A 14334-nucleotide genomic window follows, 5' to 3' on the forward strand; every position below is an offset into this window, starting at 1 on the left:
CGCTGAGCTGAGAGAATCCTTTAACGAACCTTCGGTAATAATTGCACAAAAAGAAGATTCCTTGCAAATCCGTGAGTGATTTTGGGGAAGGCCACTCAATGATAGCTCGAATCTTCTCCCGATGCACTTGAACTCCGTATTTACTAACAACATGCCCCAATTACAATATTTCTGTCATACCAAATTCACACTTGGACTGCTTGGCGAACAAAGACTATTCCTCCATAATACTTAGGACTTCATTCAGATGCTTCAGGTGCTCCTCCCATGTCCTACTATAAATAAGATCATCAAAAAATACCAATAAGTACTTACGCAATTGTTTGTTGAAGATGTTATTCATGCATGATTGGAATGTAGCAGGTGCATTGGTCAATCCGAAAGGCATGACCAAAAACTCATAATGTCCGTAGTGACAATGAAAGGCCATCTTCTCTACATCTTCCTCCCTCACATGGATCTGATGGTATCCGGAACAAAGATCTATTTTTGAAAAATAGACCACACCATGCAATTCATCCAGCATCTCATCTATCCTTGGAATGGGATATATATTCTTTATTGTTTTTTTGTTCAACAAGCAGTAGTCCACACACATGCGCATCATCCCGTCCTCCTTTTTGACCAATACCATAGATGACACGAATGGGCTCAAACTGGGATGGATCCATCCTTTCTCTAGCAATTCCTGAATTGTCTTTTCGATCTCATCTTTGAATTTCTTGGGATGGCGATACAATGTGGTCATGACCGGCTTGGCTCCTGCTTCCAACTTGATAGTATGTTCAAACCCTCGATGGGGCGATATGCTAGGAGGAATGTCCATGAAAACTTTATCATGTTTACTTAAAATATCTTCGAGTTCATCATCTTGTGGAGGTGTTTGTTGTCCTCTTATAGGTTTCGCCGAGATAAAACAGTGTGCTATCCACGCAACGTCATCACGTCGAAAAATTGCCTCCATCTGATGCAAAGAAACTTCCTTCGGACCTTCATTTGCCATTCCGTGGAGGACAACCTTCTTTCCATCAACAACAAATGTGAAGTCCATCCATTTGAAACTCTATGTATTCATCAAGTGTCTCCACCCACTGGATGCCTAGAATAACCTCCATGTCATCAAGGTCCACTATGAAGAAATCCTTAGTCCCCGTGTGATTCGCCATTGTGATACTTAGCTGAGGAACAAGGTGTGTGCAGGGCAAAAGAGTCCTTCTCGCAACCTTGACCTAAAAGCCTGTGTGCACCTCCGTAAGTAGACCTCTTCGCTTCACCAGAGATGTGTTAATGAAGTTTAGAGTGGCTCCGCTGTCTAGCATTACCATAACCCTTTGTCCTTGAAGGGTTCCCCGTACATGAAAAACTGTGCACCTCAGGCTACTAGCTAAGGCAATAGTTTCTCTGCGTTTTACCAAAGCTGCAATTCTCTCCGTACGGTTTAAACCGACCATGTTGGTGTCATTGTAAGGTTGGTCCTCTTTGGTCGGCATTTCTTCCTATTCGTCCTCATCATCGGACACGACTTCAATGTAATGGATCTTCTCCTTTCCGAGGCATCTATGGCCAGGCTCGCAAAGTCCTTTGCAAGTGAAACACAATTTCTTCCTTCGGAGTTCCTGTCTGATAGCTTCATCCAACGACAGCTACCTGGGCAAAGGTTTGTTCCTCGAAAACGCCAGCAATTTGGAATGTAACTTCGAGAGGATGACACCGATGACGATGCCATACTTCGCGCTTTATTAATTGCCTCCGATAGGGTGGCAGGATTGAACCCCTTTACCCAACCTTTTAGAGGTTTTGCTAGTCCGTCCATGAAGAGCACTACTTGTCTTCTTTCGAAAATGTCCGTGACCAAAACAAAGTTTTTGAAATTTTGCAATCAACTGATCAACCGATCTAGTTCGTCTCAGTTGTGCCAAATCTTTGAAATTGGGTTCCAGATCTTTACCATCAAATCGCTCTATCAATCTCTCTGTGAATTCCGCATAAGTATTTATTTGATCATGCCCTGATGTGATGGTGTAGTGATGCCACCATTCGTGCACAACTCCCTCCAAGTGCAGCGCCGCAAATTTGAATGCTTCTTCTAGCATAGGATTCAGCTGGAAGTAAGTATCGACCTTCATTACCCATGCTTGCGCAGATATGGAACCAAATCATCAAATGGAAACAAATTTACTTTACTCGACTTTCTTCTGAGATCATCGTTAAAATATCCTTTGTTTCTACCTCCCAAATATCTCATTCTCAGATCCGCATAATCTTTGTAGGATATATCTTCCTTAAGATTTGCATTCTTCCAGTCTTCTCTTAGTTGTTCTTGCATCTCTTCGAAGGTTGGTTGTTTTTCTCCGTGTTGTGCCTCCGTCCTTGGAGGAAAAGTCGGCATGGAAGGTCGAGAGCATGCTAGATGAGGGTTTGATTTACCTGACATCGAGTCCACGCTATGACCATTTTGTTCTCCGAATATTTTATTGTCCGCCAACTTCTTGAGAGTTTCTTCCATGAGTCGCTGAGTATCAATGATTTGTGCCTGATTCCTGGCAAGTTCCCTTAAGAGTGCCACGAGTTCGGCAACTGTCGGTTCCGGTTCGGCAGCCATTAGATCAACGAAATGTGTCCTTTTTCTCTTCCGGCTATAAACTCTCATTCACTGTCCACGGGCTGGCAGGATCAAAGCACTCTGATACCACTATAATGTTTCGTTCCAAGTTCTTTCAGCTCAAAAACCAAAAGGATGAGTTGATTGTACCGTGATGACTATGCCCAACAGGAAGGGCCATACGGTCATACGATAGTGCAGGTGACAAAGGGCACAACAGCAGAAGATAGCGTATGGATGAAGGCTATACGGTCTATATTGGTGGTCGTACTGTAGTAAAATTGGTCGTACAATATATTCCTAATAGCCGTACAGGGTATGATGGTGAGTCTATACGAATGGTTTTGTTGGTCGAACAGAGATGAGTTGTATGGTGGTGGAACACAGAGCTGTACAATGAATTTGCTGAGAGGTATGGATGGGTGGGAGGATGGAGGCCGTACGAGCAATGGGGGTCGTATGGGAATGCCTGGATACCACACACTTAGGTGTTGGGACCATCGCAATGACTGCTAACTTGTTCGTATGCACAAGTAAATCAGACACAATAATGGACACTTGAATACAGACAATTCATTCAAGAAATATTTATGCCGAAAGATGATGCACCGATTTGTCAGATCCGAGTGAAGTAATACAGGCGAAGGGATAGGGTGAGAGTTGAATCCCACCGAAATCGAAAAGACCAAATAGGGAAGATCTTTCACTTCCAAAATGGCGAACGACAGAGAATCCCCAACAGGAATTTGCAGTACATAGAAATAATCCAAATTGCATGCCTAAAGACAACCTACACGCCATGCTTAAATACCTGTCAAGAAAAACCTTCCGAGGGTGTACAAAGATAGCCGACGGCGACACAAACTACGGAAACAAAAATAAGAATGGGTTCGAGATACATAAAATCAATCAGCCTGTTACAATTGTTTGATAAATGATTTATTTAATAACGGGAACATTACACATGCAAAGCTTCAATTCGTGGGTGGGAGGCCCAATAGAATACATTGACCATACAATTTAAAAACCTCCTACTAGTATGTACCATATGCAACAAAATTGAACATTTTTCTCTATTTGCAATGGCATTAGTGAGAGCAACAAGCTATTCGCTTTTAGAGAATTCTTCATACCACTAGTAATTAATCATGAGTGTCCATATTCTACTTCTAGGAAAACAACCGAATTCCTGATTGACAACTAATAATGCACAAATCCTATCTGCAATTGAAAGGATTAGAAACAACACAAAGTACACATGATATCACATATTGTGGCACATCATGGTGCGATGTTAAAAATACCTTTCAAGTATAATTAATCCATTATAAGCAAGCTTATTGAGGGATGTCTTCCTAAAGATTTTTTCCCTGTCCCCATTTCCAAGACATCTGAGTGATGGGGGGATGCTTTAGGAACATCCTCAAATGTTCCCTTCGACTAGGTCTGTCCAAGCATGTGAGCTTTTCCAACTGTTCTGGGACAACCAGCATAAAGCATAGTTTTGTTTAAAAGACCCAATACTTGGAGGAAAAAAAATTATTTGCAATGTCGGCCGCTATGTCTGAACTTGCCCTAAAAGAGGAAAAAGGGCTTCATTTCAGTGTTCATTACAGGTTTTGTTTGTAAATACTAAAAACTAAAAGAGAAGCAGCAGGGCTTGAAGAAATAACAATTTTCTTTAGCAGGGATTGAAGGAGCAGCTGCAAAAAGAGATTTTCTCTAGGGCATCATTCGTAGTGGCACTGCAATCTCTTCAAAGAGTTGAGTCATTTATCCTTTTATTTTATTTTTTTCAAAGCTTGAAGAATTAAGTATCTGATTCTTTTCCATTTTTCAATTTAAAGTTGCATTGAATCTCAACAAGAAACATGAGCAACATCAAGAATGATAGTAGTGAGAATGAAGAAGAAAAATTTGAAATAAATATAAGTGCTATTGTTGAGGGTGGAAGTGGATAAAAAACAAATCCATTTTGGCACCCTTCAAAAGTATTGGAAACATATGCAATGGGTTTTTTACCCAAAACAAAATCTCTACTCCAAACTGCTACAGCTATAGACAAGAAAGAAAAAAATTCAGGGGTGAAAGGGTTTGGTTTTGTCACACTTGCAAGCAATTTAGAGGCAACTCTACAAGGGTGTGGTCTCACTTTTTGGGTGTTACAGGCCATGGAGTTAAATTTAGTCCAAAAATAAAAGAGAATGAGAAGATAGAGACTCATAGGTCGCACATGGAGGTGGAAATGAGATCTCAAGGAGTGACAATACCAGCACACTCTTTTACAAGTGCACAATCATCTCTGCATATGCCATCCACAATTGGTAGTAGTGAAATTGCCACAAGAGGAAAGAGGCAGATTACTGGTTTTACAAAGTAGGGGAAAAATGAAGCTATGTTTAATTTGCAAGCACAGGATATAACAAAGTCTTTCATAGCCAAATTCAGTTTTTCTCGTGCCATCCATCTCTTGTGGCTTGTTCCTCTTATTTCAAATAAATGATTAGAGAAGTAGCGTCTAAGGGTCCCTCATTCATACCCAATGGAGATCATAAGTTACAGACTACCCTCCTAGACAAAGAGTATTCCAAGGTTAATTTGCTAAAAGAGGATATGAGGCAAACATGGATCAAGACATATTGTTCTATGGTGATGTGTGGGTGGACTGCCATTACACATTGGCCATTCGACATTTCCATAGTCACATGCCTTATTGGCTCTTACTTTTGCAAAGCCCTGGATTGTTCACAAAAGTGTAAGGATGTCAATTTCCAATTTAGCATTTTGAGAGATGTCATAGAAAAGGTTGTGCCTTCAAATGTTGTATAGGTGGTCATTGTTCCAACCTGACCTTTTGGGGGCCCCACATTGTATTCCTGCATTGAACAATACGTTGACAGATATAGGGGAAATAAATTGGGTGAAGCGAGTGGTGGAAAAAGCTAGAGGACATTCAAATGTCCATTTGCAAACTTGACATCTTGATCTCTTCATGAAATTTTTAAAGAAGATCTTCAAGCCTATTGAGACAAGATAAGCCAGTTACTTCATTTTGTTCAAGGGGATGCTTGAGGTGCTTGAGCCTGAACAATTGATGATGCTGAGATAAGAGTGGAATAGATGGCCTAATTCAAGCTCTACCACAAGAAAATCCAATAAACAAAAGATCCTTGATGATGATCAGTGGTCCCATATGAGGTAAGACATTACTGATTTTGTCATTAAATTGTTGATTCTACAAAATATTAAATATTAAATTTCTGAATTTAATATTTTAATTTTATTGTCCAATGTTTCAACTTTCAAAGTTTCTAACATGTCAACTAACTTGTCAAATAATTCTTTTGATTTTGTCTACATTTTGCAAAAATGTTTTCTCTTTCATCTCACATGTTGTAGATGTCATTAGATATGTTGATGCAGGCTCTCCTAGTCTTGGAGGGATATATGATACATTTGACAGCATGCTTGGAAAGATAAAGAAAACAATTTTGGCTAAGGATCCTACTTTGGGATTACATAAGCAACATATCAAGCCCGTTGTGATGTGGAGCTGGAACACAATGGAAACCCCGCTTCATATGGCAGCCTTTGCTCAAAATCCCAGATGGTATGCACCAAGGGATGGAAGGTTGCCTCCATTTGATGATGAGGAGGTTTTGGATGGACTAATCGGGGTCTTAGAAAAGATGTATTCAAAGGACAAGTATTCCACTTCGCAAATCTTTTTGCATTCAGTAGACCATACGCAAGGTTGGATAGAGCTATATTGGCTCAAAAAGATCATATTGGATGGTGGACATGGCACATAAAGGATATACCACAATTGAAGATGCCTACCACTTGCCTCCTCACATAGGTTGTTAGTTCCTCTTTGCAGAGAAGAATTAGTCCACATATGCTTTCATCCACCCCACAAGAGGAATAGACTTCCTATAGATGAACGGAAAAGCTACTAGCCGCACCACCTCAACTATGGGATTTTCAAACTCCAAAATATTGGTAACTTCGAGTCTTATGGTGAGATGTTGATCTCAAAGATGTCACCCAGGTTTATGAAGAAGCGCCAATGGGAGTTGTGGGGTTTTGTTGATAAGGTGAGCCATTGCACTAGCAATAATTCAGAGGACTTGATGTTGTGCAGTCTTGAGAGATGCAGATTAGGGGTAGCAATGTACAATGTTTTTTACATTTACTATTTTCATATCGTAATCATAAGTGAAACACTGTGGCATTTTGTTATAAGTTAATAACTTGTATGCTATTTTTTGAAATCAATATTCAAATGCACATTGCTAATGAGTTCTGAAAACAATTTAAATTAATTGTTAAGGTCTGAGTTGTGATAATTTATTTGAATTTGACTCTCCTGTGAAATCTCAACTTAATACTACTGTTATATGTTAAGGTTCTATCATGTATAGATGCATGCTTTATCCAAGTTTTTATAGAAATGTTTAGAAATTTCTCTACATTTTTAAAATATACCCCTTTTTTATATTTTAGTCTACTTTGTTGTCCCCAAAAACGGCTCGAGAAATTGGAGACTCTAAATTGCAGCTCTCCCCAGTCTAGGAAAGTCGAGGTAACCTTGATTATAAGTGCACATAGCATGGACCTCTAAATGGTATGTGTATACAACTTAATACAAATTGCAACAATTTTTATAGAAATGTATCCTCTTTCTGCAAAGAAGTCCAACCAAGCTTTTATGTGTACATCAATTTCATTTTTTGCCCAATTCATACTTTCTTTACTCTTTTATATTTTTTTATCGGCAAAATTTTATTTCAGAAACCATGAAGATACTTATTTTATATAGTTGTGTGCACAATTCACAGACTCGAACTTAGACTTGAACTTGGAGAGTACTTGGTAAGCCCAAACTTTTTGACTCGACAAAAACTCAGCAACTTAAGAAAGTATTAATTTTCTTTAAACACAATCCAAGCTTTAAATCATTTGAAATTCACCTTTTTCTTCAACACGACTTGCTATTATTTGAAATTCACCCTTTTTCTTTGAATGTGGTTCTACCAAAGTTCAGGGTTTTTTGTATCTCTACTAAATTTCCTAACTAATAGGACTCGAGGATGTAGAGACATGTTTTTGGGACAAAGGGGCCAAGGGCCTATATTTAGGGATAGTGAGTAGACAGTGGGGGATGATAGTGTTAGAGCAACAATGGAGGGTGGGAGGGGCAGTTGGCATTGATATATACAAATTTAGGTGAATTAAAAGCTTTAAGGCAAAATTTGCAAGATAACATTTCTGCAAGTGCCTCATAAAAGGAAATCTGGTTTTCACAAAGTTAAATGTTGCAATTACTATGTAATGGCATGTACAATGTATCAAGCAATGACGTCTCTTGTGGAAGTGGCAGAGGTGGTGATGGTGATGTGGGGGATCATTTCCCCCAAGTCCCCAAGTCTTGCAAATGTCCCCATATAGGGAATGCAGAGCTTTTTGGAGGGACACATCCTCATGGAATACTTGGATTTCATTGTGTTTTTTTAAGTACTTAACCCACATGTGACTTGGTTTTGACTCACATCTTGCCCTAGATGCAAATTTTGTCAGTTTCTTGATGATTTGATCAAGTTTTTGGATGATTTTTCGCAAGTATAGTGTTTTTCGGGCCAATGAGTAAACCTACAAGTTACTCAAGCAATTCAAAAGCTCGCAAGTACTCGTTGAGTTTGCAATCTATGGTCAAACTTACATGAATTTGCAGATAGGAGTTTTGGGACACTAGGGATTACAATTATGGTGACCTACATGTTTAACATTTTAACAATTTTTTTATATCAAGTGCTATGTCAATGAAGAATCTTCTATATAAGGATTATGATGAGCATCATTGTAGTATCATCAATAATAATATCACCCAAGATATTGATATAAGTAAGGCACTTCTTGTGAGCTTGTGGTGAATGATCAAGTAAGTATTGCACACTCACTATGTATCCTTGTTGGTATTTGGGGCTAGGTCGGCCCTTGAGCGAGGGTTCGGGGTCGGCAACCATCTTGCCAAGAATTCTACTTTACACCCAAAGACAAAACACATACAATTCCAGTACCATTTCATTTGGTTTGTTTTGGATGATGGACAATTAAAGCTAGAAAAGATACATGCAAATGATAATCCAACAGATATGTTTACAAAGGCAATGACAAGGGAGAAGCTGAAATCCTCTTCAACTTCGGTTGGCCTTCTAGACTGAACAAAATAAACGAACAGCTAAGTCCAGAGTGGTTCGATCCAATGGGAGCCTCATGCAGTAGTGTTATTGCTATAGGATCAATCTCAAAGTGGGAGATTGTTGTTTAGTCTGGAGCCTAATCAATCCCCAAGTAGGAGATTGTTTGCTTGTGATGGCTGGTCACGTAAGTATTGTACACTCACCATATATCCTCGTCGGGATTTGGGGTCGAGTCAGGCCTGAGCGGGGGTCCGAAGGTGGCGGCTTCAAGGGCAGTAGCCCCTAAGGAAAACAGTAAGGCTATTTTTTCGACAATTTTACTAAGGGCCAACATGTTGTAATGAACTGTAACCCTAATTTGTAAGTCGCAAAATGCTTGTATAAAAATGGCTTAGGGTTAGGGATTTTATTAAGTGATAATAATTGAGTAGGTTCTTGCGCGGTATTGAGTTGCAAGGAATTGCAGATTGTAATCACTAGATAATAAGAATATTGGACTCGTTGTTTGGTGAACGTAGCCTAGGGATTGGGTAAACCATGTTAAATCTTTCTATCTTGTGTTCTCTTTTGTATGCTTTATTATTTTTGGATATTGGTTATATTTGCATGTAATTGTTATTTCCGTCTCTTTAATCCCAACACTTCTTGAAATAGTTCGGCTATTATAGTTATTATCTACTTGTAATTATGGATTGACATATAATCAAAGGTAATTTTATATTGGTGAGTAACCATGTGCAAACATTTGCTAGACATTTATTTGGAATGAAAAAATAATTAAGATAATGTCAAATAAATATACATGCAATGTGCGTACTCATATAAAACAGAGTATCCACTTTAATCACCATTTGATCACTTATCTTATTTTTTATTTAGAAATTGATTTATTATGTAGCATCGCAAATTGTATCCCAATGCAATTTCTTGCTCAACTAGGCCCTGTTTTAGCATGTGTTGCCTCTCATGCCCGAACCAATTCAATTTGCTTGCACGGCCAAAAAATCAGACATCACCCACAACATTCTAGACTTCAAGTCCTAGTTCGTGCCTTTGTCAATAGGACTAGGTTGCCAATCCTAGACTAGGTTGCTTCAAGTGACCTGTTCCTGATAACTGTAGCCCAAATTCAAACCCTCTAACAATTAGTTTGCAAAAGAAAAAACTCCTCTTCTGTGTCGACTACCTTCAAAATTACAAACTGAAAATGTTAAGAAAAGGTAGAAAAGAAAGCTCCCCTCCCCCCTGAATTTACACACATGCAAATATCCATCTATCTTAATTAGACATCAAGCTCAAGCATTCAAGTCATTCTTCTTCAAAATCTAGACAGCATTTCTGCAAGCATGTGTTCATGATTGATTTTGTTTGAGGTCTTGTGGACTCAAGTTATTCATCAACACGTGTGATCACATTCAAAAAAATTATATCAATAAGTTATAAGATACTTCGATTCTAGATCTAGATTTACTACATCTGAATAAGCTTCAATTTCCATTTCAATTATTTCAATTTCAAGGTTAATTCTAAATTCAAGGTTTGAGCTAGGAAAACCCCCATCAATCCAACAATTTCTGTCTTCTTTGTGTCCAGGTGACAAGTTACAAAGGCATTGATCTAGGTCCATATCAAGCATCAAAAAACCTAGATATCATTTTCCAAATCCTAAAACGTTAGGACTAGGCCACCCTGTTTCTCTATTCATTGTCATCCCTCGGAATCTAGCCTAGATTCTGGCAGCAACCTCCTCCATGTCCATATTCTTCAGATTTGTAGTCAACATTTGCATATCTGATCTCAGCGTTGTTATATATGTTACAAATTATAATTTTACAATGCTTTTCCCAAGCTTTTACATTTGCTTGGTTGCCATTACACCAAAAGATCAACCTATTAATGTTTGTTACAAGCACCAGACTTATAGAACATGGGAGGTGGATAAGCCATGTCACAAACCCAAGCACAACATTGCATAAAATAACGAGACAAAAGACACACACCTAGCAGCAAGCACAAGGCTTGAACCCATGACCTAGGCTTCGAGATTGATTGTTGGTTTTAATTGCACCAAAAGATCAACCTATTAATGCTTGTAATTACCACTAGCCTTATAGAGCTTGGGAGACAGTTATGCCATGTTGTGAACTCAAGCATCGCACTACACAACACAAGGAGACCAAGAGCGCACAACGCATTCTCCTTACATTGTTGCATAGTCCTCTTGAGGTAATTAAAACATAAATAGATCTACATTCCTAGCTTGCACGTACAAGCCAGTGAATTTTATTTCCCCACATTACACTACAATATTGGTGTCCCCAAGTTTGTGGATTCTCATCTTTTCTTTTCTTTTTGGCGAAACATTATATTTATATTAATAATAATAACTGGTTCAAAAAAGCTCCAAGAGAAAAGAACCAAAAAAGAAAAACTCCGGTCACTGCCTAATACAAAAAAAGGGATGCAGGAGAAGAAATACTGCATCAAGAGAGAGTATTTATCAACACTAATGAATCTTGTCCTAGAGATTCCCAAATCGAGAATATAGTAATTACAAAGAGCCCAAAACTCATATGAATACAATTCATTGATTGGTGCCAGAGACAAGATGAAGAGCCCAGCCAAAAACTATCACTGAGATTACCATCACTAGTCTACATCCAAAACTTCAATTAAGACCATGCTATTAGAAAGTCATTTGATGCAAGAGTAATCCAAGACCCTGACTTGCATATAATATCTCAAAAGAACAAGTGAGATCCATAAAAGAAAAAACATGCGAAATCATAGAGAAGTCATGATTTACTATCAAATAGAATATGAGGAGGACTCAGCCTTATTCTAAACATATTCTTTTGTCATAATATTAACCATGTTGGGGAGATCAAGTAAGTTAAGTGGGGAAAGTAAAGAGTTAATATAAAACCCATCAGTACCCAAATAAGCCAGACAATCAACCAAAAGATTGCCTTCTCAATTAGTATGCATGGTGTAACATTCAGAGATTGAATCAAGAAGAGACCATACTTGATGTAATATATACTGTATGGACCAATTATATACATGACGTTTAATACACACATTAATAATAATAGATGAATCCCCTTCAACATGTAGCTTAGATATAGAAAGTGATTTTGCAAGTTCCAAACCAAAAAGCAAACCCAAGGCCTCAACTTTGTTATTAGTACACTGAGGGAGAGAAGATGATTTTGCTGCAATCACATGACCTTTAAAACCTCTAATGACTATGCCATAGCCAGAGTTGCTTGGATTTCCTCTAGAGGCCCCATCAAAATTGAGTTTGAAATAACCCTCACTTGGAGGAATCCACTTGGTTTGTGCTCGGATAAGAGGAATCTTGGATGGACACAATGGACCGGGAAGATGAGGAAAAAGTAAACCCTTCCACCACTGAATAACATAGCCATCCCAAGGAGAAAAAATATGTTTACCCTTATATTTACTTATTTCAGCATTAACAAGCTCAACAATTGATCTCTCTAATCCTTCCAAAAATTGAGGTATTGGAAGATTGTTTTCTATAATGTGTTTACAAAGTCAAAACACTGAAATTTGCAAGGTTTGCTTGGGATGAGTCTGGCAGTGTTCAAACCCATGTATTATATTGAAAAGGTTGGAATTAACACAAACCTTGCATAAAATAATATATTTTTGTAAATAGTGATAAATGGTAAGCGAGAAAAAATGCTTTCAAAATTCTATTAGACATCTATGTATACTAGAATGCCCTGCCACGAGAAGCATGCATGGTAAAAGCCTCTAAATAATACTTGCAAACAATTCAGTAAATAGTAGAAATACGCAAGATCTGCCCCGTAAAAAGCTAGGAAAGCTTAAGGCCCCAACAATTTGTCACTTGGAAAAGACCTGTCCCATAAAAACATGTACAACTTACGATTTTGGTAATTATGTGTAATTGATACACAGCTTGAAAATATAATGCTGAATTGGTCAAAAATTGTTCATAGCCTAGTACCATGGGTTATTATATAATCAAACACATCTCGAATTTCTTTTCAGACTGAAAACTGTGCGTCTATGGACAAAGTTCCATACCATGAACATGTAATTGATAGACAAATTTATACTCTCTTCATGCATGATTAAATAAATTGCCCGATAGACAACAATGTTAAAAAAGTACTCATTTAATCCAAAATCCCTAATCAGAATTTTTATTAGTATTAAAACTTTTACAATGATATAAAGCACACAAAACAAGACACAATGATGCGACCAATATACAACTGAACTAAAACATTAAAAACCCTAAGTAAATATCTATATGAACAAATGAAAGCAGTACCGATACAAAGGGAAAACTTTTCAACAGCTAAAGACGTTTGCAGGAGACTAATATAAAAATGGAAAAAACAGTCAATATTACCAAAGCCGCAATGCTTTGAAGACGCTGCAATCTTACTGACAGCTCCCCTCTATTAAGTGCTTGCATACCCATGTTGCATATGGATAAAAAAAGCTCAGGGTTACTCCTCCGTAGCAAGTCACCCTCATTGCTGCCCAAATGTCTAGCAAGAAACACATTAAGTTGATAGGTAACGAGTTGTCTGTTGACTAAAGCAGTAAAATGGTGGAAGAGATGTATGGCAATTGATGAAATCAAACCTACAGATGCAATAGCTGTGAGAAGAGGCAAGACCCACCCCGTTGCACAGTGCATCTCCATGCGTACTACTTGCACTGAATATATCGCAGCGATGATCATTCCATGAATCGCCACATAATAATTCAGAAACTTGTGAACTCCTCGTGTTTGATCAGACATAACTCTCTCCAACCGCAAGATTTCGGTATGAAAATTAACAACCTGCAACAGTATAGTCTGGCCGTATCGCTGAAGAGAATTTCTTTCTTGAAGGTATAATGCCGCAACAGTGTGTCGAGGTATTGAGGGGTGGAGAGCACCCTCCATGGCCATGGTCTGCCTATTTCTCTCTTGTGTCTTGAACAATGTGATATTGAAAAACTCCACACTGACCAATTATATAAAAACTCCACACTGGCGAGGGTCGACCCCGACGCACGCGGAGCGCGAAAAAATCCCCGGCCCATTCTCTAAAAACTCCACGCTGGCGGGCGTCGACCTCCTTACGCACGTATACGTTTATCTACTTTCCTGGAAAAAGACACATAGGCGAGACCACTCACTTTGTCAGCACTGATATAGAATGGAATATATAATGGGATATATAAGCGCGTCCAAAAAATGAATAAGATAGATAAGGCTTCGTTTGGTTGGGGAAGATGAATTTCTCTCATAACCAGGTTATCTTATTATCAGGTTTTCGAAAACTTGGGTATGTGTTTTAGGAAGATAGTTGGATCATTTGGTTGACATGGAAGATGAATATACAAATCTATATTCTGCGTTTGATTTCCAATTTAGAAATTGGAATTGGAACGGAATATGACTGGGAATATCTTTTTCTTGCGTTTGGTTGTTCATTTTCGAATTGAAATTAGAATTTGATGTAAAATTGTTTT

General features: G+C 38.3%; 1 protein-coding gene across 5 annotated transcripts in view; it reads right to left on the reverse strand.

Moving 5' to 3' along the window:
* The window catches only part of LOC149530779 (uncharacterized), a 34205-nt gene extending 20215 nt beyond the window's left edge, over nucleotides 1–13990 (reverse strand). For 2 of the 5 annotated variants that reach the window (XM_089810929.1, XM_089810930.1), the window contains exon 1: nucleotides 13217–13987. In XM_089810929.1, the coding sequence (XP_089667055.1) occupies nucleotides 13217–13768 (552 nt within the window). In that variant the 5' untranslated portion in view covers nucleotides 13769–13987. Of the gene's footprint in view, nucleotides 1–13216 lie in introns of all 5 variants that reach the window. The other 3 variants (XM_089810933.1, XM_089810928.1, XM_089810931.1) reach the window with 3 other exon arrangements.
* Between the last annotated feature and the right edge of the window lie 344 nt (nucleotides 13991–14334).

Source organism: Cupressus sempervirens, chromosome 11 (genome assembly GCF_028749045.1).
Source record: "Cupressus sempervirens isolate cs-2001-9-10 chromosome 11, ASM2874904v1, whole genome shotgun sequence".
Classification (NCBI taxonomy): Eukaryota; Viridiplantae; Streptophyta; class Pinopsida; order Cupressales; family Cupressaceae; genus Cupressus; species Cupressus sempervirens.